The sequence below is a fragment of the Synchiropus splendidus genome, chromosome 10 (genome assembly GCF_027744825.2).
Source record: "Synchiropus splendidus isolate RoL2022-P1 chromosome 10, RoL_Sspl_1.0, whole genome shotgun sequence".
NCBI classification, from domain to species: Eukaryota; Metazoa; Chordata; class Actinopteri; order Syngnathiformes; family Callionymidae; genus Synchiropus; species Synchiropus splendidus.
Window position 1 is genome coordinate 9,027,304 of NC_071343.1, and position 27,585 is coordinate 9,054,888.

Genomic DNA, 27,585 nt, shown 5'->3' on the forward strand with positions numbered 1-27,585 from the left:
TTATAGACATTTAACTAGATGAACAAATAAATAAAATAAACCTTATTAACTATATATCGTGACATTTTGGGCAAAATATATTTTGTCAACAGACTTTTCCTGGAACAAAACGATAAGGACGTGTGAGGAGAGTCGCTGTGTTTGCTCAGTTCCTCGGTCAGCGCCGCTGCTGGGGCCAAAACCAACAGGAGCCCAGGTGAAATCAGCAGCTCCACACCCTGCAAGGTAACCAGGCCTAAACACACACACACACACACGCTCATCTTCGAGACTTCACCGGCTCCAGGCGTTTGAAACAACACTGTCTCCAGGAGGAAATGGTTGGCGTCATAATTCAATTTAGGAAAAAACGGAATTTCCAATCGGCAGCTGCTTCGTTCGCCTGAACTTCTTCGCTGAGAGGTAAGATGCACCTGCTGGAATATCGCTCCAAAACAGTTCTTGTGGAGAGTTTTACACAAAAGAAAGTTACTATTAACGATGCTCGTTTTGGTTTGGAAACTTAACTTAAGGTTATAGCCTCCACAATGTTCTTTAGTTGAGTAGAAATTGTCAATGCTAACATGCTAAGCGGCGTCAGTTTGGAACTATGGAGCAGAACTACTCGAATTATCTTTATATTCCGACTTATTAGGCATGTATTTATTTATTTGGCACAATTAAATGGGCCACCTATTTTTGTAAAACACTAGACAAGCCGTGTTCTTGGAGAGAAACAGTATGTATTTAATCATTTCGGAAGCGGTTGCTATGTTTTTATTTTGCTCTTCTCGGTTGTGTGTTCGTATCCATGCGGCAACTCTGGATTTGCAGTGAACATTTTCAGTGTTTGATTTTTAAAACTGATTTATTGGAACCGTAGTCTTGTCAGCTGGACTTGTTCGTTGTGTCCCCCTCATGTCACTTTTCCTATATTTGGAAAACAAATGAACTCTGCAGTGTTACATTGTCTCTCTTCATTTGTCCAGGTCGCAATGGCTGGTGTCCCTGGGGGATGGACGCTTGTCACACAAGACAGCTTGTTGACAACACTGGAGACGGACAAAACAAACCCACAAGTTTGTGATTTGTTCCATGAGGACGCACAGGTATATCAATATGACAATGTATAAGAGGGTTTCATCAATGAGAACCTAACCAGAGCACCCACCATGAACAAAATGTTTTGTCCTGTGTGTGTCCATTAAATACATCCAAGGTCAGAGTCTGCCACTAAGTCTATAAGGGTGTGATGTATTGATATTGTCAAACACAGCAGTTGAGTGATTTAGTTTTTCACCAGCACTGAGAGGGAAGTCCCACATAGTAAACATTTGCCCAGCAGCACTTTTGAAAACTTTATGACACTGTTTCTCTCTTGTTTTTATCCACTCATACATTAATGTCTTCATGTTCAGGGCTTCAGACAGACAAGCCAGCCATGGTGGAAGATCAAACTGTTTGTTTGGGAGCCGGTTCTCTTCGGGACCTGGGATGGGGTCTTCACTACCTGCATGATCAACATCTTTGGCGTGGTCTTGTTCCTGCGCACCGGCTACTTGGTGGTGAGTAAGAGTGAGTCGATGAGGATGGATGTTTTGCACTTGAAACTTGCACTTGCATATCAAATCAAAAATACTGATGGAGTGAAATGAAGACTTTATAGGATGGGAATACTTGAGGAAATATGTAAGTAGAAGGACTAAACAGAAAAAAGATGAAATGCTACAAATAAGAGGGAATTAATTCCATTATTTTCTTTCCATTGTTGAGTTTCACCGGTCAATGTCCATTAAAAATATGTGCTGATTTTCTACATAACTGAGAATAACTTTAAAGAATATGAAAGTATAAAACATTTTTTGATGTAAATGAAGTACAATTTTGAGTTGAAATGGCATGTCAGAAGAGGCAACTTCATTGTATAAGTACGCCACACAAAGTGAGGTAAAACAGCAGAATGTAAGGAAGGATGAATATGTTACGCCTTCAGTTCAACTGTTCTTGTCATGTCATACCATTCAGGGGAACACAGGTGTCCTCCTGGGGATGTTCCTTGTCTCTGCTGTTGTGCTAGTCGCATTAGCAACAGTGATGTCTGGCATTGGAATCAGCGAGCACTGTGGCGTGGGCAGCGGTGGAATTTACTCCATGATCTCCACTGTTCTTGGAGGCCGGGTCGGGGGAACCGTTGGGCTCCTCTATGTCTTTGGACAGGTAAGTTCCACCAGCAGATTTTCTTCCGCCTAAGTGTCAGATTTTTACAGTTGGTTTGTGTCTGTCTTGCGGAGTGTGTGGCCGGAGCCATGTACATCACAGGTTTCTCAGAGTCGGTGGCAGCGCTGCTCGGCCTGCAGCACCAGTGGTTGGTGCGTGGGATGTCGGCTGCCGTCCTGCTGGCATTGCTTGGGATTAACCTGGCTGGTGTCAAGTGGATCGTTCGACTCCAACTCCTTCTTTTGGCTGTGCTGGCAGTTTCCACCCTGGACTTCGTAGTCGGAACCTTCACACACCTTGACCCAGGTTGGTCTAAACTTTTAGCACTCCAACGTGGACCTCTGATAGTCATAGTAGAAGAAACTATCTAAAATATTCTCATGATATGGCCAGCTCCATATATTATCTCATTTAAATTTCTATTCTATATGCAATAATTAATAACTGGTGGTTTTTCTTTAACAGTAAAACAAACCATTGGCATGTAAATGTCCTGGTAGGGACCCCATATTTTTTTAAAAATCATAATAATATTAATAATCATTTTGAAAGCCATTTGTTTATTGTAATTTTTATTTATTTTTAAATTTGGTAGTCACTTTGTCATAATCATAATGAGAATTGCAAATTTTATTTTTCTCTGGGGGTTGTTGGCCAAAAAAATATTTTATAAGTGGTACATCGATGAAAAGACCACTACCATTGCATTTTTAACTCATAGCCGTAAAAATTATTAGTCTTTACATTCAAGCAGAACAACAAATGTAATGCATCTCAATAAATTCTCTGCCCCTTAAAGTTTCGTGTGACGAAAGATGTTGCTCCATTCTACCAGCAGATGGCGCCATCAACTCTTTCGTGATTCCGCCTCACCCTTAAAAGAAAAGTATAAAAATGAAAGGTCACCCAACTAATCTTTTTTTTTTCTTTTTTCACTCGTCGTCTTTTCAAAATATTTTTGTGGTCTTTTATACGGTAAGCAGATTCTTCAGTCGATCCTCAGGAAGTCCTTCCAGACAAATCATGTGATTGTCAGCGTCCTGTTGAGGGAGGGAAGTGTGTTTCGGAGGTCAGACCAGTGCTGATCTGTTCACAGAAATATTCAAACGTCAGACTTTGAAGTCAGTAAAAATTTGTGGGGAGTATGGTAGAGATTTGCCCAGTAACTCATCTATAAATAAAGATATTTTGAATTGGGTCAGTAGGCGAGAAGCTGGACTGTGTGTTACACTGTATTTGTACATCATTTTCCATCATAATTATACTTCAAATAAAACACTGTATAAAACATCTCTCCTTTAAACATCTTTGAGGTGAGTCTCAACAATTCATTGAAAACAATTGAAGAGAAATATCCCCTAAACCAAAAAAAAAAAAAAATACAGATTTTTTTTACAGTCCGGGAGTGTTTTAGTCTTTTCTTGACCATTGTGTGAGCGATTCCATTGTTCTTTTTTGTTCTATCCTAATAGCTGCTGCCGAGTTTTCCCCATTTTATCAAGATATTTTATTGTTTTAAAAAAAAAATATCTTGAACCCTGCTGGATGTAGACTTATGGTGGTGAAATATGTTTTGTGTGTGTTCAGTCTCAATTGATTTATGGGAATTTTTACACCCCTGGCCTCCAAATCAATAAATCCGCCCCGTCTGCCGAGACCACTTTACTATCGGTGATTCCAGCTTTTTCCCATTAAGAGTCGGTGTGTGTGTGTTGGTGACTTCACTGCTGGCAAGAAGCCAGCAGGTCGCAAACTCAGGAAGCCAAGATTAGTCTGCGCTCACTGAACACTGAGCTTCATCTGGACCTGATGTAGAGTGGCCCTGGCTATTTCTGTCTTCCGTTTGGTGGTGCCTTTTTGTTAATTTTATTGTGGTTCAAGACTTGTCTTGTTTATTACACTGTGATTCTACAACTCATAGAACAGAGTGAACTATCTCAAGGTTCTTTGGAATTCCATTTGGAAACCTGAGGCAAATTATATTAGATTTTGGACCAAGAATTGGTTACATTTAAAGCATATATCTCTTTCATAAGAGTGAATAATTAGAAGCATAATTTCACACATTTCTCCTGTATTTTATTTTCGCGTAGTCGGATCCTTAAGCCACAATGTGTTCCTTCGGACCGAGCGCAGGGTGTTAACCAGACTCACCCACATTTTTGGAAAGTGACACGGAAGAGAACCTCACAACTGTCATGTTTGGCTTGCAGCTGAGCCACAGAAATGCATTGTCTTCTCCTGAGCGAATCGAAATGTAGACCCCTTCAGCTCTCCCCTGGCTCCGCCCCCGTACTTCTGTCTCAGCCTGGGTCTACAGTTCATGGTGGTTATAGTGGGACGCACGGAGGTCAGGGCAGGCTGAGGGAGAGGCCTGCTGTAATCTACATTCCAGCATCGGAGGAATGCTGAATGAGGAATGGAGCCTCAATCTGCACTTGTTCACACTTCTAAAATGTGGATGGATGCTCTCAGCGCATCTCTAGTCACTTGGAACTGTTGATATATAGTTTGTTCATTCACTCATGTTTAGTCTCTCCCGCTCTCTTCATTGGTCACTCTGACCTGTGTCCATGGTCATGTCAATGAAATGCAATTCTTGTGGTCCCTTGTGATGGGTTAATGTCCCTGTCATCTTTAAGTCTTTTTCAGCCCTAAATGCGGATAAAACTTCATAAATGGATGGTGTGACAAGGAGGGATGTGCAGGATAGGATCTGACTTGCTGTGACATCCTTTGATGGGAGGTGCCAAAAGAAAAAGAGCTCATGCCATTGTTGTCATTATAGGAAAAATATTATTTTAAATGTACTATTGCCATGAAATGGTGCAGAAGACGTTTTCAGTAAAACAGAAGTAATGTTTGGGTTTTTTTTTTCTTGTCATCTTCTTGCCTCTGCCCTTTTTTTCAATGACAGTGGTTTCCCTGGTTGTGTACAACATAACTCAAAATGTCATTAAAAGAATTTGTAGATGTCAGAAGTGGAATTGGGAACTAGTGTTTCGATTTTGGGGCTGATTTGTGGGTTTGTTTGGACTTACGAACAATCAAAAGATTTCCCCATTCATTTCTCCATACTTCTGATCAAATTGCCGGTTAAAACATAAGCTGGAAATTTACTAAACTTAAACATAACAGAATGAAATCAGATATACTTTTTGATACTTTTCAACCATCGCTGCTGCCACCTGCTGTTTGATAGAGCGCATTGCACTCGGACCGCTGGGATAGGCTTCAGCACTCCCCGCAACCCTGAACAGGACGAAGCGGTGGTTGTGTGTATGTATGAATTATGTAGACAATAATATATAAAGGACATTAGTATATCAGTCACAATTTCAGTGAAAATGAGTGGCATTAGGAAGCAGAATTGAATAGTTTAGAAGACACAACAGAACACTTGGACAAAACTCAACCATAGACCTACAAAAGAGCTCCCTGCACTGATCCATATTTCCTGCAATATGCTGTACAATGTTCATGAAAACAGATTAACTGCATGAAAGAATGACATGAATTCGCTTTCTGGTTTGTGAAATAAATGACAGTTACAGATTCATCCCTTCATATTTCATCCAACAGACCCATTGGAGTAAAGTTTCTGAACCTGGAGTGTGGGAAAACTGTAGTCGACATCCGTAATGTTTTGTTTCCACATTCAACATTTGAATTCATGGTGAGAAAAAACCTCAAATTGAACTGGGCAAAGCCGTGGGAACCCGTTTGGGTCGACGGGTCGGTGTTGTAATAAGGGTGGTGCAGCGGTGACATTAGCGCTCCTGAGTCTGTTTGATCCTCAATTGTTTGGACGGCAGATGATGTCACAGGGTCACCAAGTTTGTTTTACAATCGCCCCAAATTCTTGGTGTGGCTGGGTTGTATTTTACGTAACTTGTTTACATCTTTCTTGTATTTAAAAAAAAAAAACAATCCTGCACTTGGTCTCTCTCTTGCTGGAAGTTCTCTCTAACTTGGAAGCTGCCAAGCTTCTGAAAAGGGTGGTGACTTCCTTTTGGATAAACATGTCATTAATCTGAGAACACATTCTTTCCCATTGCAAGATAACAGAGGGTGAAATTCAGTGTTGTTAAATAGACAATCCTGTCGGAGCTGGAGCTTCTATGTTTTGCAGAATGAGTTCAATCAGTCTCAAATGATTAAAAAATATTAATTGTTTTTAATAGAAAAGTGCTTTTGAAATGGAATTTTGTTTGACTTTTAGCCATGAAATGTTGTTTTATTTCAGAGCATGGCTTTGTTGGATATTCAGCTCCGCTCCTCGGCAGCAACATAATGCCAGATTACAGTCCAGGCGAAACCTTCTTCACCGTGTTTGGCGTTTTCTTCCCCGCTGCTACAGGTAAACACACTTTTTAAAACTGTGTTCCTACACAGCTCATCCCTCTGATGCTTCACCAGTGCCAGAAATGAAATCATGTGTAACATTTTTTTCTCTGTTTGTGTGAGTGTGCTTGTGTAGGGGTGATGACAGGCTTCAACATGAGCTCAGATCTGCAACGGCCCGAACACAACATCCCAGTGGGAACCTTAGCAGCTGTCCTCACCTCGTATGATAACACCCCAAGCATCCACTGAAAATGACTGTAAACTTCATGTTATGAGGGAACAAGTGACTCCCGTGGTGTTTCTTTAAATGTAGGGCTGTCGCTAGATGAAAATCTTAATCTCAATTAATCACACTCGAGGTGAGTTAACTTGCTATTAATGGCAAATTACTCACCCCTTTGCTGTCTGTCCTTTATGGAAATGTTATCAGCGCAGTAATTATAAATATCAATGCATTCTTCATGCAAAGTTTACTCCAACAACCCACAGTAACAGATACTCTCCAGAACATTCTTCCAACCAAGTGGTCAGAGTAGTGGTGCCCCTGGTGGCGGCATTAAGAAGTAGTTTCAGGACGTCTGAAACTAATGTGTCATGTAGTTCTGTTGGAAATGGTCATGATGATCTGTCTCACGCAGAGCTAGCAAATCTCTAAATAGTTCTTTGGGGATTTAAGTTAAAATTCACAAGTCTACCCTGCCATAAAAATAAAGCTTTTTGACTGTACGCTATTTTTCATATGAAAAACATACGTCTTAAAAAAGTACCTGGACTTTTATCTCACCTGATTGACAGATTAAATTATATGCATTTATGGATTGAATTGATATTTTCCAAGATATGAAAAAAAACAACAACAACAGCCCTCACTCTTGATGTGATCTTTTCAGCCACTAGTCTGTGAAGCTGTCGTTTCTTCTGTTAATAGTGAGATAAAACAGTCGCTGAGAGTGATCACTGCACTGATGGTGACCCACAGGTGGTTCCTGTATCTGGTCTTTGTCTTCCTCTTCGGGGCCGTCTGCACCAGAGAAGCTCTGCGCTCTGACTTCTTGATTGCAGAAAAGGTGCAGTTCTCAGCTTTGTACGTTTCCAAAATGTTCACTGCCACATGCGGTTCATCATGGACCACAGCGTTTCATCTGAGAATGCAGTCATTCATTGTCCTTCACTCCTTTATCGGCGGTCGGTGGCTCATTGTTTTGAAAAGGGGCTGACTGCAGCGGAACTGAACAGGGTGTAGCTGACTACTCCACCCTATCCTCTTCCAGCCTCTGTTTGTTTTCTCTCTTCCTTCAGGTCTCCTTGGTGGGTTTCCTGTTTCTGCTGGGCCTCTACGTGTCCTCTCTGGCTTCCTGCATGGGCGGCCTGTACGGTGCACCCAGGATCCTCCAGTGCATCGCCCAGGAGCGGGTCATCCCAGGGCTGGCCTTCCTGGCAAATGGGGTGGGTGAAAAACAAAGTTGCTGGCTCATTGTTAAGATCAGAAATGGATTCTGTTTGTATTATTCTCTTTCAATATCTGTCTTTATAAGTTATGAGACATGGAAGCTATCTAACATCTATGCAGGAAGCAGCTTGCTAAATCAACTGAAAATGTGAATTACATCTGCGCGATGGAAGCTGTGTTTGTAAACATGACGTGCGATCATCCGTCCATTTCTTAATGGAGAGGGAGGAGGTAAGAGCGGCCAGTGCCGGGTGGACGCAGCAGGAAGCGGTGACAGGACTAATTATAGCGTGAAGACTCACCACTACTTTCCAGCGCAGAGGGAACTCGTGCGCTCAGCCATGTCGACGTGCTGACCCCGTCATCCCCCCACTGTTTCCCTCAGACTGGCAGCAGTGTGTGACCTCTCCCTGCGGCATGGAATGAGGCCTTAGACATCTTGGCCCAAATCAAAGGTTCTGAACAAACGCAGGAAGGGCGACAGGCACCACGCAGCCCTGCTGTGTGTTCTGGACGCTGGCCAGCCCACAGCAGTGCTCACATAACCGGCCGATTGGACCACAGAAAAAGAAATGATGGTGCTCCGCTGAGAGCCTTTTGAGAGGACATTTATGTTTGATTCTTACTTCATGCTTAGGCTGTGCTTCAGGAGGCAGCCGCTTATATCATCTAATTACCATGGAGGACCCTTGAGCTTCCCACCAGCCACATCCACCAGCTCCCACGGAAGCACCCGCAGATCTTTCTGTGCCAAAGTGAAGATTCAATATACGGTTTTACTGCGTCCAAAATACTAAATCCTCCTCAGCGGAGTCAAACAATGTTCTACTCTGAGCCTCTGGTGGAGGGAGGAACTCGTCTTGTTTGTTAAAATGCATTTCCTGTCATATTCAGTGAACTCTTGATCTTGCTCTACAGAAAGGTCCCAACAAGACGCCAGTGGCCGCCATCTGTCTGACCAGCGTGGCCACTCTGGGCTTCATTTTGATCGGCGGCATTAACGTGCTGGCGCCGATTGTCACCATCAACTTCTTGCTCACGTACAGTTTCATCGACTACTCCTACTTCTGTGTGGTCATGACTGTGAAGCTGCAGGAGAGTGAGAAGAAGGATTTTGTCGTCCGACAGCAGAGGTCGCTGAAGAAGCGCTACAGGTCTCTGATTCGTTCAGCCTACCAGAACTACGGAGGCCTTGAAGCTAGCGAGCAGGTGAAAGGGACACTGCTAGAGTTCAACAAGGATATGGAGCGCATCTTTGCCTCGGAGTTGAAGGTCGCCTCCACACAGAACGCCACCCCCAGGCAGAACACGGTCGGATACACGAGCAGGAAGGCGGCTGTGATGCAGACATTGATGGACAGTTTCGCTTTGGACATGAACAGCAACATGTTCTCCAACGCAAAAGAAGACAGGTGCTCTGAAGAGATGAGTGACATTTGCGGTGAAAAAGAGGAGCCACGTGACCAAACACAAGGCTTCACCAAGGATGATCCGTCATTTGAGAATCAAGATGTAGAGACAGGTAATAGCCTCTGTGTTGAAAAGTGGACACTGTTTTGGATGGTGATTTTGGTATGTTCAGGTGAAGATCAGAGTGTGAGTCCCATGGCCTTTTTTTTTAAACTCCTCCTTGCTCTTAAGTTTTCACACCGATCACTGTATGTAATGATCACAGTCTATCGTACCAGTCATTGTAATCTCTCACTCTCTGGACCTGTTCCAGATGCAAAATGTCGCGAGGCAATCTTTCAACTGGACCCTCTTTCTGACTCAAGTTATGCCATGTTCTGCAACCACTTTGTTGCTCTCGTCGGGGTAAGTCTCGAGTTAGTCATCTTCACTGTCACTTTCATGATATAAATAGTCTGTGTGGATACACTTATTTTAGTAACACTACAGATTGGGGGGCGCACATAAACTAGCAATAAACAAATTACTTGGTTGTCAATAGTCAATAGTAACTATGATGAACTTTCCTGGGTAAGGTATAGTCAGGCTTGACAAGACACTAGTAAGTACTTGATGATGACTAGTCACAGGCTAATACGCTGCTTGTACATGTACGTATTGGTAGTTTATGCATGGTAAGATTTTCTAATCTAAAGTGTGACCTGTTTTTTGTCTTGTTTTAGGCGTTGAGCTCTGTAATGATCATGTTTGTCATCCAGTGGGTCTACGCTTTAGCTAACATTGTCTTCGCCCTGCTGCTCTACTTCTACATCGGCAAGACGAACCCTGGACTGCCACTGGGTAAATACAAGTCCTCTTCAGCCCATTACAGCATATGTGTTTTGTAATTATACATAAGTGACTGATAATAACACAGGACAGTATAATTACTGTGTAATAAGGTTTGAATTGTGCACTCTTCCATAGTTTGATGCATTAAGTGCTGTGTAACAAATTACTTCAGAACTGATTCTGACATTCTTTTTAGTTTTACTCATTCTGGCCTTCATAGCAGCTGTCGGGGTTTGTAGACTGGTGTGTAAAGCGTCGCAGCTGGCTCCACACTCCAGCCCTCTCAGCTGTCTGACTCACAACTCTCAGAAAACAAGTGTTAGACTTGTTCCACTGCGCTGTTGTGACCGCAGATGTTCCTTTTTTCCCCTTGAATATTATTGTTTCTGTTGAACTCACTGTTGTGGTTACGACACAGTGGCATCTTCCATGAGAGACTGACTGTCTTGAGGTGAATTTGCAGGTGTGGCGGCCCGTTTTAGCTTCTGCTCATGGCTGAAATCGACATTAAAATCCATCTGCAGGTGATTTTTCATTCCCTTTTCAATGCAACATAATCCCCTTTAACGCACACTATGATTTTTAACGTGATAAATAAAGGTATAAATTAGAGTAATATCTCCATTTAGGTCAATTTAAATGTGATTTAATTTTCATACAACTTCCTTCGACAGAAAAGATAAATTTCCAAAGGATGAGATCATTTTGACGCCAGCTCTGTCCATGGGTGACTTGAAAACAAACCAACTGACGGAGGAAAATCTGGACTTTGCCTCTCGCCATCGTCACCACGTCTCCTCCATCATCAACAATGAAGTGGCACCACTTCCTCACCACTAAATAACATAGTCACATATCGAGTTGTTTCTGCATGAACTTCAGGGAGATAAGAGTGTATCAATAAATTAATATATTAAATCACAAGGATCTTGTCTTTTTCTCTTTGATATTTTGGGTTTAGTGGCGTGTGTGTGTGTGTGTGTGGGGTTGTTTATATCCTACTTTGTGGGGACCAATTCTTGACAAACACTACCCTTGTGAGGACCGTATGCTATTGTGGGGACATTTGGCTGGACCCCACAAGGTTAAGCCTCAATTTGAGGATGAACACCTCAAAGTAACTAGGTCCTGGTTAAGGCTAGTTTATTTGTTTTGCATGGTTACGTTTTGGGTGAGACCCTGGGGAAAGCATTATGGCAATGATCTGTGTGTGTGTATATATATGTGTGTGTGTGTGTGTGTAATTGAAAAATCACAAGAAATTGGATTAAAATCAACTACGAAAATTCATTCAGCCGTAAAGTACCTCTAAAAGTAGGACTACTAAAGTACCTCCTACTTTGTGATATTTGGTTGACGAAAATAAAAGTGCTCCGGCGCCATAAACTACAATGTGCTTTCAATGTAAAGTGCACTTGGTAAGGCGAGTTGCCAGGTTGGGCGGGAGCCCCCTTCTTCAGTAGATTCCAAATAGGCGGCAATAGAGAGTGCTGGAGTTGGTGTGTGCGATTTTGGAGGAGGAGGAGGAGGAGCTCGGACATCGGTGGTGATAACTGGCCACCGTTCTGTCGCCTGCGCTTTTATCGTCTGCTCCACGCCGTGCGCTCGCCGGCGGTCCAACTGCGGATTTACCGACATGGCTGTCCCGGGAGGCTCGTGCGCAACTTGACGGGGAAAGCAAAGCCTGTTCTTTCGACGGAAGACCATGGAAGCGTGGTTTCTGAGTCCCGCCCTGGGACTGTCTCTGTCCGTGCTCTTGCTGGGTGTCCCGGGGCTCCTCAGGGCGGCAGGGACCCCCAGCAACCGCAGCGAGGGAGCGGGGACCACCGGAGGCTGGTCGCCTCAGACTGCAGCGCGGGCGGAGACGAGCAGCTGGGAGTATACCAACGTGACTTCGGCGAGCAGCGAAAGTTTGTCTCCATCCCAGAGAAACCTGCTGCTCACGCACACGGAGGGAGCGGAGACGGCTGCAACCCTCGGTAAGTGGCGGAGCTGGAACAAAAGCGAGTGAAAGAGCGGCCCTTCATGGTCACGTTAGTCATGCTGTATCTGGAGTCCATGACACTTCGATCCCACGGGAAATCATTCGGAATTCTGATGGTAGAGCTCGAATAAAACACTTCAAACTTAACTTATTTAAATAACTCCTTTAAAAAAAAAACATACCTTCATTGGTAATTGTTGAAAATGTTTTGCTTAAATTGGTTGAATTATTCTGGTATCGAGTTCTCCTTATGTTGTTGAGCTCGAGATTCTTCAGAATCCTGTCATAAAATTTATGTATCAAATTTCATCCTAATAGCAAGAATTTGTATGACTTTTTTTTTTATTATAAATTATAGGCAATTGAAGCTTCTGTCTAGGTCCGTGTAATTTAAATGTGAATCACATATTGTTTCCTTTTTTGGACTCAAATGTGGCATTTTTTTTCCTCCCCATTTTGCTTTTATGATATTCACGAATTATTTGTGGAAATGAAAAATAAAATATTAAAAAATATAGGTGGTCAACTATAGGAAAAGTAGCATGAGAAGTTTTTGCCCATAAAAATGACTTCTGTAATAATGATAATAAGTAAGTCGTGCACAAAGTTACATCTTGTTTAAAATGTTGAGTAAGGTGACCACAAAATAGCATTGTATTTGATGACAAAGAAGTGAGACTTTATAAAACTAACATTTTTAAATCATTTTAAATACGTTATTTATTTATTTGCTTGTTTATAATATATCTTTTATATTGTTATTCTCTTAAAGTAATTGTGTTGAAGTTGTGGTGATCTTGAAAGAGAATACTTATTGTTATTATTTCCACAGTTTCAGAGACGTCCGTTGGCCGGTCTAGACTCGCATCACTTTGTTCTGAGTGTGAACCCTAGTTTTGGCCTGTGCTCGCTGGTTTGGGTGTGTTTCTCTTCAATATGCCGTCCAGCACTGACCACGTCCTTAAAAGACTGTTGTTCTAGTTTGCTCGAGTGCATCCTGTTGCCGGTCACCCGCACGGCTCCACGGTGACACAGTCTGCGTGTTAGAAAGTAAATTGTCATCCTCACTGATAAAACCTTCACAACCTTGCAGATGTAGAAATTCGACTCGGAGACCGATGGCGGCTGCTGTGGCCAATAACTTCTGCTCACTCAGCTTTAGGAAGGAAATGGCAGATTCCCAGCGCAGGCATGTCGTGTTTAGGACCTCTGATGTTTGTTGACTTCCCAACAATTGTTCTCTCTCACTGTAGGCAGAAAGAATCTTTGATCGCTGAACTACTGATATCAGATATTGTTAAAATTATGAGAAATTAAACTCGAACTATGAACACGCTTGAGGTCTGACAGCACCAGGGTGTTTTGTTGCCTTTATTAATGAAGTTCATTTTGTCTTCCAGAAAGAGAAATGACCACCAGATCATTAGACACAGCAGGTTCATCCACAGAACCTCTCACCTCCACCGGGGTCCACACGTCTTCTAGCCAAGTTTGGACAGACCTCCTTCAGACGGACGCCATGCCTGTGGTCACCCCTGCTGTCACTCTGACTGTGACGCCCTCAGCAAAGATGGAAGACGCCAGTTCACCGCGGGATAGCCTGGAAGGCGCCACTGGTCACACCAGCGCTGTGTTCTCACAACCTGATGCCCGCAGCGAGGGCAGCTACATGTCCACCACCGTGAGCCGGGCCGGAGAAAGAACCCTGCTGTCTGTCACCTCTAATGGCAGCACCTACTCTGTGTTCACTGAGGACTCCACATCCCATCGTCCGCCTCCGTCCGCCTGGAGTTACCCTGCTGTCAGGAGGGTGGAGACAGAGGACTACACTATCAGTGCACCTTCCACTCTGCCTGACAGCAGGGACACGACCGAGCCCCACGTCACTCTGTCTTTCACTTCGGAGAGTGGCAGTCCAGAGGAGTCTACAGGGACACGGACTTCTTCTGGGGTGCTGAACTTTACTACGCTTGATTCTATATCGACTTCAGGTTCTTCATCGAGCTCTTCTTCGAGCTCTTCTTGGAGCTCTTCATCAGGTTCTTCATCGAGCTCTTCTTGGAGCTCTTCATCCGGCTCTTCTTGGAGCTCTTCATCCGGCTCTTCATGGAGCTCTTCATCAGGCTCAACATCAGACTTGACGTCCGACTCCACTCCAGACACCACATCAAACGCGTTTCCAGACACAACATCAAACTCCACTCCAGACTCCACATTAACTCTGAAGGTGACAACATCCAACACAGACCGTTCTGAGGCGTCGTCTTCATCCACTCCTCCTGTGATCTCACCTGCTGGAGCTCCGACTGAACCATATCGTAGTTATAGTTCCAGTATTGGATTCTCCACCGAGTCGTCCCTCGCCACTTTAAACCCGAGAACTGTGGACACCACTTTCCAGACCGTGGCCGATGTCGACCTCCCTCTGACGACTTCCATACCTGTGGTCAGCAGTAGCACAACAGACCTGGACCGACCTCAGACGGCTGTTCTAACTGAGGTCTATCCCACCACCGTGACACCAACACAGAGGTATGGCCAGTCAGTTTTGCTTAGTACATCAAGTTTTATTATCATCATACAGGTTGACCCTATAAGAAGGAACCGCACTGACATTCCATCAAAATGTACTGAAGTATCTCAAGAACAGTATGTGTTCTCGGTACTTTTGCGCTGAAACACTGAAGCCATTGTTGTGCTGTGGCTATCTAATGGTTCAGCTCAGTTTAGGAACATACTAACAATGTATTTCTTGTACTGTTGCTGCATCAAGAAGCAACAGCCGATGCATGTTTTCCTGGAGGCACGAAATGTGTCCTGGCTGTGACGTCACATCCGACCGTCGCGATCAGAATACAGATACTAAACTTTTGAATGAGGAATTTAAACTTCAAATGAATGATTCAATGGCGCTTTCTATACCATGCGACACGTGTATATCAGCAAAACATGACACATGTCAAGCAAGTGGTTGTACTTTCTGGTCGGACCACGAATGCATCGTGATTGGTGACATTTTACAGGTTATTGCCTTCGCATGAAAATCTGAATCATCTTCTTCATAGATGTTTACGCACTAAGGAAGATGCATTTATTCATTTATACCGGAAAATATGCAACAAAAAACAAGCTTGTATATAGCATATATATATATATATATATATATATAGCCTATAAGAAGGAATCGCACTGACATTCCATCAAAATGTACTGTATCTCAAGAACACTTTGCGTTCTCTGTATTTGCACACTGATACACTGAAGCCATTGTTGTGCTGTGAATATCTAATGCTTAAGTATATAGTACTATATATACTATAAATTAAGTATATATAGTACTTATGGTCACATGAGTTACTCCAACAAGTGAAGTCAAATGTGGGCGCCACCTCGTAGCTCATCCGCGACCCCAGCTGTTAGTTATTGAACGTGTTGGATGGTTGGTACAAGTGCACAAGGCAGCCAGACAATATGATGCAAAGTGCTTCTTAACACTAGTGGACTGAAATTATTGAATTATTTATGAAAATTCATGTGAAACACTATGACAGATAAGTTTAAAGTGGCCCAAACGCCAGGGTTTGGGGGGGGTTGAAGCTGTGGCCAGAAACGTATTGAAGTAGGAAAGACCTTTGTGCTTTGACATAAATACGAATGAATTTGAGGATTTTGTTGGATCCTGTCAGATCCCAGACCACAGAGGAGGAGACGTTTGCACCCACCCCCCCTTCCACCACGGCACCCGCTACCACCACCATCCCACTTTCACCTGCGACCTCAACCTCCAGCTTTAAAAGCACCACTGAGGCTGGCGTTCCACAGACAGCATCCTCCACTTCTGCTGCCAGTCTGACCCCGCAGACCTCCACAGTGACCCCTGCTGTCTTCCCGTCGCCAACACCTCAGCTCGAACCTGTCACGTCCAACCCGACGACCAGTCCCACTCTGATGGTGGAGCCCTCCACCATCCCGCCTGGTGTTACCACAGTGAGTGGGCAGAGAACCACCGCCAGTGCTACCTGGACTCCAACCACCACTCCTTCCACGGCTGGGACACTGACCACCACCAGCAGGGCTGTGACAACAACCCCAAGAGAAGTCCGTCTGACTAAAGCCACACCACCACCAGGTCAGTACCTGAACTTTTTTTTTAGATTCTTTTTCCACGTTATATTTCAAGCTTGTGTACTTAAAATAGCCTGCTAAAATGAGGAGATGAATGTGAGCTGATAAAGGAGACCATGTCCAGGGATGATGCACAACATAGGAGCTGAAAGACCATAAACGCAAACACACTACTAAGCAGGAGTTTGTTGAGTTAGTTATATGATTTTGACGTCACTTAGACTTTCTTTTTAGAGCAAAATAATTCTTAATTCTTAATAAAAATTAGACATTTAAATAGTAAGTTGTTGGGCCAAATACTTCACTTATTTAAATGGTTAAATTCCGTCCTATTCCCAGGAAACCTTTGTGTGTCAAACCCGTGTAGGAATGGAGGAATGTGCCTCAGCTACAGAGGAAATGAGTTCACCTGCCGCTGCCAGCAAGCGTGGACTGGACCCACATGCAGTCAGGGTGAGCGTTTGTTGAAGAGATATCTCATCAATAACATCATAAATGAGATTATGAGAATGCTTTCGTTCAACTAAAACCTCTGCTAATGCTCACTCTGTGTCTTTCTGTCTGCTGTGCGCATGCTTGTGCTACCAGCGTACGGCTCATTTACTGAAAAAAGACTGTCATTCTAGCATTCTGCTTTTGTTTTTTTTCTATTATTATCACCCTTAAGTTAATATGAAGTCATCTGCCTGAGTTTCGAGGAGCACTGGAGGATTAAAACAGAAATCATTTAACATTAGATTTATGAGTTTGTAACTGTCCAGATGTGGATGAGTGTGAGACGGACCCCTGCCCAGTCGGCTCGAGGTGCGTGAACACGAGAGGGTCCTTCAGTTGTGAGTGTCCGCTGGGCCTCGACCTGGAGGACGGACGGTCCTGCACCAGAGGTGGGTTGTTTTTTTGTTTTTCTTATTTTTTAGTGGAATTAAAACCCTGAAGTCGCACTGACCCATGTGCTGTCTGTGTAGCGAAAACATTCCTGGGAACCTTCAGTGTCAACAGACTCTCCCACGACCAGGTTTTCTTCAAAAGCGCCGCAATGCATGAGCTCCAGAGAGAGATTCTCCTGCTGGTGAGAGGAAGTTTGCCCTCTATTTTGTTGCGCGATTAATGAAGTGTTCATCGCCGCCTTTCAGCTGAACGCCTCGCTGTCTGTCACCCGAGGTTACAGCCGCTCCACCCTCAGTAAAAAGTGAGTTTTAGAAACTGATGCTACTGCAGTATAACAGATCAGCAATATCATGGCTGTGTTTGATCTGTGTGGTTCTCACTCCCATCGCCACAGACAAGTGGATGGAGTTCACATATTAGCCATCAGCATGTTTTCCATCTCCACTGATGTGACCAGTGCCGAGGTCTTCAACAGCATCCAGATGTCTCTCCGAAACTGCAGCTCCTCTGTCCCTCACTGCCGCATGGTCCTGCAGCACCAGCTGACATATCAAGGTTTGTCCTCAGGAGGTCACATGTTCACCACTCTCATCTGAAACCCGTCTTTGCCTCTGATCTAGTCGCTCACTCGATCTCACCAGATTCTGGGGTCAGTTTGTAGCGCTGTTTCCTGGTCAGCGTGTCCAAGAAAAGCTCAAGCACAACGCCTTTTTACCACCAGAGGGCGCAGCTGGTTAATAAACGCGTGGCTGCCACGGTTTCAAGAACGATTAAATGTTCTTTATGATCATTTTTATCCCAACAAAACGTTGCTTTTCGCCACAACAGTTAGTTTGCACCTTAATAACTGTATAATTTTATTAATTTAACTTCAGCCTTTATATTTATTACCTTAGAATAAAGGTGAAAACCCTTTGAAGTCTCCATTATATTTAAGTGAGTATATTTCTTAAGTGTTTCTTTCATGTAAACATGTAAAACTTCTCTAATGTCACTTTTTATGTTTAACTGCTTAAGATTTTTAAAATCATTATTATTATTATTATTATTTATCTCCATGTTATCAGGTGTAAAAATGTTTTTTGCAACAAAAACTAAAAAAGATTAATAAATAAATAGCTGTTTAATTCTTCAATTATTACGATAAGTTTTTTTTGCAGCAGATTTTGATGCCTTATCAAACAAAAGACTTAGATAATAGGTCAAGATTTGTGCTGAAAGACCTAAATATAATCCCTCCAATGAGGACACGGCGTCTCCGTGGGTAAATTTCTTGTTTGTTTTTAGCAGTGGTGTCTTTCATGTCAAGTCCAGCTGTCAGCTGTAGAGCATCTTGACCTCCTTTAATACGCCCTGATCGCTGTTCTTCTCTTTCAGCGGAGAGTCTGTGTTTGGCCCAGAAGATGCAGTGTGACACGGAGCGTTCGACCTGCACAGATGTCAGCGGCACGGCATCTTGTCAGTGTCTACATGGATACTACAAACACAATCCTGAAGACTTGTCCTGCTTGGGTGAGTTTGGTTGTTAGCAGTAGGTGGTGAGGCTTCATGAAACAGTGCCTCATTTTCACAGCCCAGTAGATGGCACTGTAAACTCTCTAAAATCTTTGAATTTGAAGTACTATTTCAATGGAACCTCACATCATTCTTAAACCAAGAGCACCACCTTCTGGGGCCTGAAAACAAGAACACTGTTTCATGAAGCCTCACCATCACTAGTTAACAGCAGTGTATATTCCTACTCATCACTTAGTAATGACTCTCTCCTGCCTCAGAGTGTGGTGACGGTTTTAAGTTGGAAAACGGCACCTGTGTCCAGTAAGTTAAAATAATTATTATTATTTACATTTTTTATTCATCTAAATCTCAATTACATGTTATTTTTCAGGTGCATGTTTGGATTTGGAGGCTTCAACTGTGGAAATTGTGAGTGCTTCAGTGTGTTGAGAAAATACTGTGTGTGAAACATGCATGTGATCCTAGATCACAGCTTTTCTCTTTTCATGGACGTGTTTGTACCGTATTAGAGAAACCTCAGATGAAGTTTGCCATCATCTCCCGGTGTAAGCACTAACTTGATCATTTCCGTTTCAGTTTACAAGCTGATCGCGGTAGTGGTGTCGCCTGCAGGGGGCGCTCTGCTCCTCATCCTCATCATTGCGCTCACAGTGACCTGCTGCAAGTAAGATGTTGTTTTTTCTTTGCAACGGCATTATTCATCTGAACTTTACAACCATAAACCACAGACACATCAATCTGCCTGTACTCCATTAACTGCTTCCACCTGTGGTCACTGAGAAGTCTCCAAACATCTGAGTGGTCTGCAGCTGATGTTTTACTGTCTCTATCTGTGTCGTGGTTGCAGGAAGGACAAGAATGACATCAACAAAATCATCTTCAAAAGCGGCGACATGCAAATGTCCCCGTACACGGACTTCCCCAAGAGCAACCGCATCTCCATGGAGTGGGGTCGGGAGACCATCGAGATGCAGGAGAACGGAAGCACGAAGAATCTTCTGCAGATGACGGACATCTACTATTCAGTGAGAGCAAGTGTTCCACTGTAGTCTGCTTATGAGCATGTCATGATTTTTCTTTTGGTTTAACACAGCCGGCGTTGCGCAACTCCGACTTGGAGAGAAACGGTCTGTACCCGTTCACCGGTCTCCCAGGGTCTCGGCACTCGTGCATCTACCCGGCAACGTGGAACCCATCCTTCATCAGCGACGACTCCAGAAGGCGAGACTACTTCTGAGGTTCCGGCCCGTAGCTTGACGTGACTGCCGAGCGCCGCATCAGTCCCTGTACCAGTCTGAGCTCATGTAAATGTCAGTGTCTGACTTTTGCAAGGTAAATGTTTGGAGGTCACTGTTGCTGGACCGTTGCTGGCGTTTTGCATGTTTTTGCTCATTTAACTCCCATGTAGTGCTGGCATGACTTTCCAGGACATGATATGTCAGAGAGTCTGTCAACACTTGCTCGGTTCCACAAAGATAAAAACGGTTAAGTAGAACATGTTTTAAAAATGGCGGCCCCTGTTCGCCCTCTTTAATACAGTGCCATGATTCAGTACTGATGCCGTGCGCCATCTCTGGAATTGTTGACTGTCTTCAAACGCCACCAAACCTGCGCGCTCCACTGCTGTATTGTCGCCGGAGACTAAATTATTATTTGAGCTTGTCAATATTAAACCACTAGCAGAGTTTATTTATTTACTAAAGTCCACACTGATCCAAACTGTGTTTGTATGTGAGAAGTATGTGTTGTTTTTGTAGTATTACTATAGCTATAAAATGTGTTATAATTTTCTTTTTTTAATATTTGGTTGCTCAATAATTGTCGTGATTCTGGCGTTTTAGTCAGATGTGGTTATTTAAATAAAGACTTTGCACAGAAGGTCGTCTCTTTTGTTTCTGTCTGTTGTTGACTATCTTTTTTAGGCATCAGTGCTCAGTAAGACTTGGATGTCTTGCTATTAGCGTCTGTCTTGGTCCTTCTGGAATCTCTATGGTGTTGTGTGTCTCTGCTTTCATGACCTAGTTATGGACCTGAGCTTGGCTACAACTGCTCTCATCCTGCGGGGACCTGTCTTGGAGGTGTCTTCCAAACAAGACGGACCTGGGGCTGGCTGAGGTTTCATGACACAGTACTGATGGGTTGATGAGGTTTCATGAAACTGTGTCCTGATTTTCAGAGGCCACCAGATGGCACTGGGTGCTGAAAAATGTTTGGACTTGAGTGAAAGCTTGCGTCATTTCTGAACCAAGAGTGCCATCTTGTGGCTTCTGAAAATTAGGACACTGCTTCATCAACCCTGCAATACTGTTTCATCATAGCCATCACTACTGGAATCTATGGTCCTGTGGTTGGTTGATATTGATATCCTCATTTTTAGAGCCCACTAGGTGGCACTCTGTGCTCTAAATTTTTTTAATTTGAACTACTATTTCAATGGAACTTTATGTCATTTTTAAACCAAGAGCGCCACCTTTTGAGCTCTGAAAATACGGACCCTGTTTCATGAAGCCTCACCAGCCCATCACTAGGGCTGCTTATGTATGTTGTGGTGTTCCTGTGGTTGCCAGATACCAGGCTGATCCTGCCTGGCTGTTGGTAGGATTGGTCATGGGGTTGGGTCGCTGCTTGTTGGCTGTGGTTAGCCACTAATCTACGGGTGTGTGGTTGGCTGAAATCAGGCTGGCTGCAAAGGGGTTTGTCCTTGGGCTACAGTAGCTGCTTGTGGGCTGTGGCTTGCCACTAATCTATGGTCCTGTGGTTGGCTGATATCGGACTGGTGCTGGCTGCTTAATGGCTGGAGCTGACAGCTAGTGTATGGCCCTGTGGTGGCTGCTGAAAGTTCTGGTTCTTGGGTTGGCTGCAGCGGGATTTGTCCTGGTGTTGGCTTCATTCAGGCTAGTTTTGGGGCTGGCTGCTTATTATATATGGTCCTGTGGTGGCTGCAAATGGCCTTTTCTTCAGACTTGATGGGGCTGTCTACATGAATCAGGACCATCTATGGAGAAAGTTGGAATGACCCCCTCAGCAAAGACGGTTTCACATTGCTGTCCATGATAAACACGAGAACGATCTGCTTGACTGTTTTCACTGCAGATTTGCATGTGATGCAAATGTTTCCAAACTGATAGATTGCTGGGTATTTATTCTCCCTCAGGAGTGAGAGGGAGAACAGTGACAGGAGCAGAGAGAAAATGCACCCATTAATCGGCCCTGTGGTCAACTGTCCGCTAGTGTCTACCTGCCTTCTCCTGAACTTGTTCTTCATCTACAGCCTGGTTCGACCGACTGATCCTGAGAAGATCAAGCATCCTCTGAAGCTCCTCCTGTACACCCTTACCTGGTCCACTGTCTGCTATCTGGTGTTCCTGCTCGGCAAGTCCTTCTCGTTTCTCTCTGGAGACCTCGCAGTTAGGACGACGTTCCTCCTGTTGGCGCACTGCACCGTCTACACCAGCATGACCTCCTCAGCCTGGCTGGTCTTCTTCTACTACACAAAAGTCGTCCCCGCCAGGCGAGCTCTCTCCGCCTGGATGAAGAGGAACGTGGAGGCCATCATCTACTCAGCGTGGATCTTTGAGAGACTGTGGACCGTGTGTGACGTCTCCTTCCTCATTGTTCGGGTTGACCAGTCACTGTTGTTGAACGGATCAGGTGATGGAAGTAGGCCTCTGGCAAAAGAAGTCAGGAAACAGTGGCAAGTTTATTTCCTGATCGCTACCCTCCTCAAGACGTACTTCTTCCTCTCTATGTTCTTGATGGTCTGGTCGAGCACGTCCATTTCATGGTATCTGATCAAACATATCCAGCGTATGCGAGTGAGCGGTGAGGCTTTTTCTGGCCCGAAGTTCCACAGTCAGTTGAGAGTGGCCATCAGTGGGATGGTGCAGGGCTCCCTCTACATGCTGTCTGTCATTTGGATTGCTTACAAGTTCATTTACGACCACACGCATCTTCACTTCATTGATCCCGACCTCCACTTCACGGTGATCAACCTGTATATGTTCGGGACCACTCTAAACTTGTGGGCTGGGCAGACGGTGTTCAGGGAGAAGACAGCGAACATCGTCCGAGCTCTGAGAAGAAGAGGCCATAATGGTGCCTCAAATGGAAGCTGAGAAAAAGGCTACTGACTGACGAACTTACTAAGTACATGCCGTAATCTTTGATACCCCAACCTTAGTGAATGAAATCATTCATAGTTTATAAATATATATGCAAAGTTGTGCAAAAGAGAGACCACAAAGCTGCTCAGCTCAGGTAGTTTCTCAAAGGCTTCTAAAAAAATACACTGAAATGGATGCTGGAACTCAGAGGAAGCCAAAGCATCAGCTCTGAATCCAGAGTCACGCGGCCTCTCTGTCTCTCTCTAGTTGTCCTGGAGGTGGAACAGCCTGTTTCTATTATTGTTTGGCTGACTTTGTGAGTATCTCTCTCGGGTGAAATCCTGTCCTTTGTCCTGTTTGAGCGGAACTGAGTTCATGTGATGTGTGTGGTTTCATAAAGCTCTTAAATGTCCGTATAAAAGACGCTGAAAGACGACATGAGGGCTGATACCTTCAATAAAGAGGAATGAAATCCGAGGTGCCTCTGTGTCTTCTTATGCTGTAGGATTCCATCTAAAACATTCATCTGGTTGTGGGTTCAAATCCAGCTTCTGTGTTCATCAGTTACCGCCTTACTGTGGATCTCTAAATCATGCAGCTTAAAATCAAAGGCAAAAGTTTGGGAATGGAGAAAATGGTATTAAATCCTTAAAAAGTTTGACGCCAAAATAATTCTTTTTATTTTTTCTTGTTTTTCTTTTTTTTTTTTTATTAAATACATTTATTATATATTGATTTATTTTTGTCCATAAATTATTTTTAGGATTTCAACCTTTTCTTTTCCAGATCCAAAAGATACTTCTCTGACTAAAATTCATTTTTTTTCCCATATTTTTGTCTTATTAAAACGTGTTTTCAGAATTTTTTTGTTTGTTTGTTTTTCTATTCTTTTTTTCTTTTTTTTTTTTAAACTCACAACTTTGTTTGGATCTGACGCTTCTTTTTTTGGATGCAGATGATTTTTCATATTACAAACTGTTTATTTCATTTTTTTTTTTTTTTTGTTTTTCGATTCAAAACATTCGATATGTCCCGTCACCAACTGGAATGAAGTCCTGCCCCTTTTAGACATCTGAGCACGATTAAACCATTCAGTTGGGGGTGAGCTGCTGAACTTAGGGAACACTTTCTGCCATTCTACATCATCCGTCTTTGTTCTTTATTGTCATAGCTCCTTGTGTGATTTGATCGGTGTGCATTTGCAACACACGCCGTATGAAAAACAACTTTCCTCTGTGAGGTGTGAGCGACGGTGGCTGATGTTTTCATTAGGTAACCTGAGCCATTATCCATCCAAGTCACACTGTTGTTCCCTGCTTTCCATGTCATTTTGTTACCCAAACAGATCTGCTTGATTTAACAGTAATGTTATTTCCATGAACACCATGCAAATGTATCTCACTTGTTGGTATTTAACCTGCAGCGCTGCCGGCCAGGGAGCCAGAGCGCCGCAGAGACCCCGAGAGACATGCATTATATCACGTACGTCAACGTTAACGCGCCGCCTGTCATCATCAGCCTCCTGCTGAACTTCTTCTTCGTCTACTGTCTGGCCTTTCCGCCTCCGTCGGGGAAGATCAAGCAGCCTCTGAAGCTGCTCCTCCACACGCTGGTGTTCTGCAGCAGCAGCTACCTGCTGTGCCTGATCTGCGAGGCCACCACTTGGTACATCGAGACGAAAATGATCGCGAACCTGATCTTCTATTTGTTGTCTCTTTGCATCCTGAGCACGAGCATGACCACCTCAGCCTGGCTCAACTTCTTCTGCTACACGAAGATCGTCCCCGCCAAGCAAGGCGCCTCCGTCTGGGTGAAGAAGAATGTCAAGACGATCATCTACTCCGCCTGGATCCTGGAGAGACTCTGGTCTCTCTGTGACTTGTCGTTCCTCACTCTTCGGGTGTACCCTCTCTTTCTGACCAACACCTCTGGGACGGCCGACCAAGAACAAGAAAAAGTGAACGAGATCATGGATGGTTACTTCACAATTCTGACCGTTCTTAAGAGCTACTTCCTTCTGTCCATCTGTGTGATGCTCACGTCAAACGCTTCCATCACTCTCTACCTGGCCAAACACATCAAGAACATGCTAGCCAGCGGTAAGTCTTTCACCGGCTCAAGGATCCACGGTCAGTTGCGAGTGGCCGTGTCCGGCATGGTGCAGGGGATGCTCTACCTGCTCTGCGCCGTGTGGATCAGCTACAAATTCTTCTACGAACAACTTCAGTACAAGCTGGTCGACTCGTCCCTCCACTTGACGCTGGTCAACGCCTACATGTTCGGCACCACTTTGAATTTGTGGCAAGGCCAGGCTGCCTTCAGGCGGAGAACCGTCGACATGATCAAAGGTTTCAGAAATCGGTGCGACTGCTTCCTCCGCAGATGACATCATCAAAAATGGACACCGACTTCCACTAGCTGAAAATGCAGACAATAAATGTGATTCATGGGCTTGTAACTACCGAACCAAAGACCTTTTGAACCTCCACTCTCAGACTGTTTGTCTTCAAGCAGCAATCCTTTAACAAGAGACTGCTGATAAGCTACTTTTTATATTCCAGCTATATGTTTAAATTGTTTTTAATGTCTTCACGTGTTCCCTTTATTCAGTTATTATGGACAATTTCAAGTGTTTTCATGATGATGTTTTCCTGGTTCTGAGGTGACACAGGTGGTCTGTCTGTATGTACCCTGTCCAGAGTGTCCCCCACCACCTTCAGCCTGTATAATTCAATTAAAGTAATATTTCTTGATTTTATTTTTTAACTGTCATCTTATTGTGTTGATAATGCCGACATATATTTTTTTTCAATTCTGTGGTCTGACTTGCTAAAAGTAGTTTCCTTGAAGGGCATCAGTTTGTTTTGAGATAGGGGGGATTATAATGTCTTATACTTAGGCGTCCATAATAGCATCTGTGACATAAGCTTATTAGGATTATTAAGTTTTAAAAATTCTTGTTTATCTGTTCTCAACAATCACGATTGAGGGAAACTTATTGGCCACTACAGGCCACCGTACATTAAGGTCAGGTGCGCTATCTGTTTGAGCAAAACACGACATGTACGTTTCTTTTTCCGTGTAACACTGTCATCTTAGTGTCCGTTTTTTCACCTGACTGCCGCGTGTACGTCTCTGCACGCACCTCGTGGCGCTCCAATAGTGCGTTCAACATAGTCGGAATGTCCTGTACTACCGAACCCAAGCCGTGTCCTGTAATTCAAACACAAAAATGACGGCACAAACTTGTTCACAAAATGATCATTATTGCCTCTCATAAACAAAAAGTCTCTTGAAACTATGACAACTAATCATTACAAAAGGAACAAGATAAATAATAATAATAACAGTCATCAGTGAAAACTCTAGATACATTGTGTAACTCTAGTATTCGACAACAATGATCATCATATATTGAATTTGAAAAATTGAAAAAAAAGTCTTGTCTTTTATCTTATTATTGAATTTTCACAGTGAGACTAGTAATCTCATCTAATCTGATTTTTTTAATAGGTTTCCTCATCAATATGTTGTTTTATTGGCATATTTATCAATACCTCTGTGCAGAAGTGTGTCGGTGAACAGCTTTTACTGCATTTGTTCGATTTTATAATTTTATTTTATGCCATCTTCTATTCATGGATATATTCCCTATTTGCTTGTGAGTCTTTGTTGAGTCAAACTCAAAACATTTCTGGCAGAGAAATACGACCAGCTGTCTTCTTTTTTTTAATCAATTTCTAACGCCTCAAGTGTGCAGAACTTGACTTTTTTAATTTTAATTTTATATTTTTGGTTATTATGATCTCAGCGACTTGCGCGACCAAAGCTTTGACCATGTAAAACAAAGGAGGCGTGGGCAGGTTGAATCTCCTTCAAAGTGTAGAGGAGATGAGTGAAATGAACACAATTCCATTCCAATAGTTTCTTGCAAGTGGAGATCAACAATGAACCAGGATCAAACCAAGAGAGAATTGAAAATATAGGGAAACATTCGGGGGAAAAAAGGCTGTTTATTTGTTTCAGAGACGCTTGGAAAGCAGATTTATCTCTATTTGAATAGGTGTAAATAAACAAAGTCGGAATGAACCCAGTGGCGACTAAAGTTCATCCACAGTTGAAGGCTGTGATGTGGGTCTTCAACCGCCAGTTTCACTCCTCCCACTTCCTTCGTCTCAGGGCACGGAAGAGGTCGAGGGTCCGCTGCCTGAACACAGTCTGACCCACCCACATGTTTAGGGTGGTGCCAAACATGTACACGTTGATCACAGTGTAGTGGATGTCAGGATCAATATAACAGTTGTTGACTTCCTGATAGATAAATCCGGACAGGACCCAGACTACGCAGTACATATAGAGAATGCCTTGCAGGATCCCAGTGACGCTCACTCTCAGCTGACCTTGAAACTTGGGGCTGGAGTAAGACTGACCGCTGGCTAACAGACTCTGGACGTGTCTCATGAGGTAGGATGAGACTGTCACACTTGACAGGATCATTACACCCAGAGAGAGAAGGAGATAGGACATCACAAACCACATGTATGCTGTGAAGAACTTCACTGCGTTCTCATATCCTGGTGTTTCTCTTTTTACTGTGCTGTTAAAGAGCAGGGGAAAATAACTGCGACTTAGAAAAGATGGATCAGCGCAAATCCACACTCTCTCAATAGCCCAGAGAGAGAAGGTGACGCTCTTGATGTTCTTCTTAACCCAGATGAGGAACGCGTGCTTTG

General features: G+C 43.6%; 2 protein-coding genes across 2 annotated transcripts; both read left to right on the forward strand.

The window, feature by feature from the left end:
- The first annotated feature begins 116 nt into the window (after nucleotides 1-116).
- Nucleotides 117-11,140, forward strand: slc12a8 (solute carrier family 12 member 8). Its single transcript, XM_053877456.1, has 15 exons — nucleotides 117-225; nucleotides 312-402; nucleotides 969-1,088; nucleotides 1,398-1,544; nucleotides 2,005-2,196; nucleotides 2,271-2,502; nucleotides 6,443-6,556; nucleotides 6,677-6,764; nucleotides 7,523-7,610; nucleotides 7,843-7,989; nucleotides 8,912-9,515; nucleotides 9,717-9,808; nucleotides 10,126-10,243; nucleotides 10,698-10,758; nucleotides 10,909-11,140. The coding sequence occupies exons 3-15, from the start codon at nucleotides 975-977 to the stop codon at nucleotides 11,072-11,074; spliced, it is 2,163 nt and encodes a 720-aa protein (XP_053733431.1). The 5' UTR covers nucleotides 117-225; nucleotides 312-402; nucleotides 969-974; the 3' UTR covers nucleotides 11,075-11,140.
- Nucleotides 11,141-11,753: 613 nt separating this feature from the next.
- Nucleotides 11,754-20,627, forward strand: heg1 (heart development protein with EGF-like domains 1). Its single transcript, XM_053876985.1, has 14 exons — nucleotides 11,754-12,213; nucleotides 13,619-14,750; nucleotides 15,905-16,347; nucleotides 16,683-16,796; nucleotides 17,105-17,227; nucleotides 17,309-17,412; nucleotides 17,477-17,532; nucleotides 17,626-17,786; nucleotides 18,609-18,743; nucleotides 19,007-19,049; nucleotides 19,120-19,157; nucleotides 19,326-19,413; nucleotides 19,597-19,774; nucleotides 19,843-20,627. Exons 1-14 carry the CDS (start codon nucleotides 11,940-11,942, stop codon nucleotides 19,984-19,986), a joined length of 3,033 nt encoding a protein of 1,010 aa, XP_053732960.1. The 5' UTR covers nucleotides 11,754-11,939; the 3' UTR covers nucleotides 19,987-20,627.
- The last annotated feature ends 6,958 nt before the right edge of the window (nucleotides 20,628-27,585 follow it).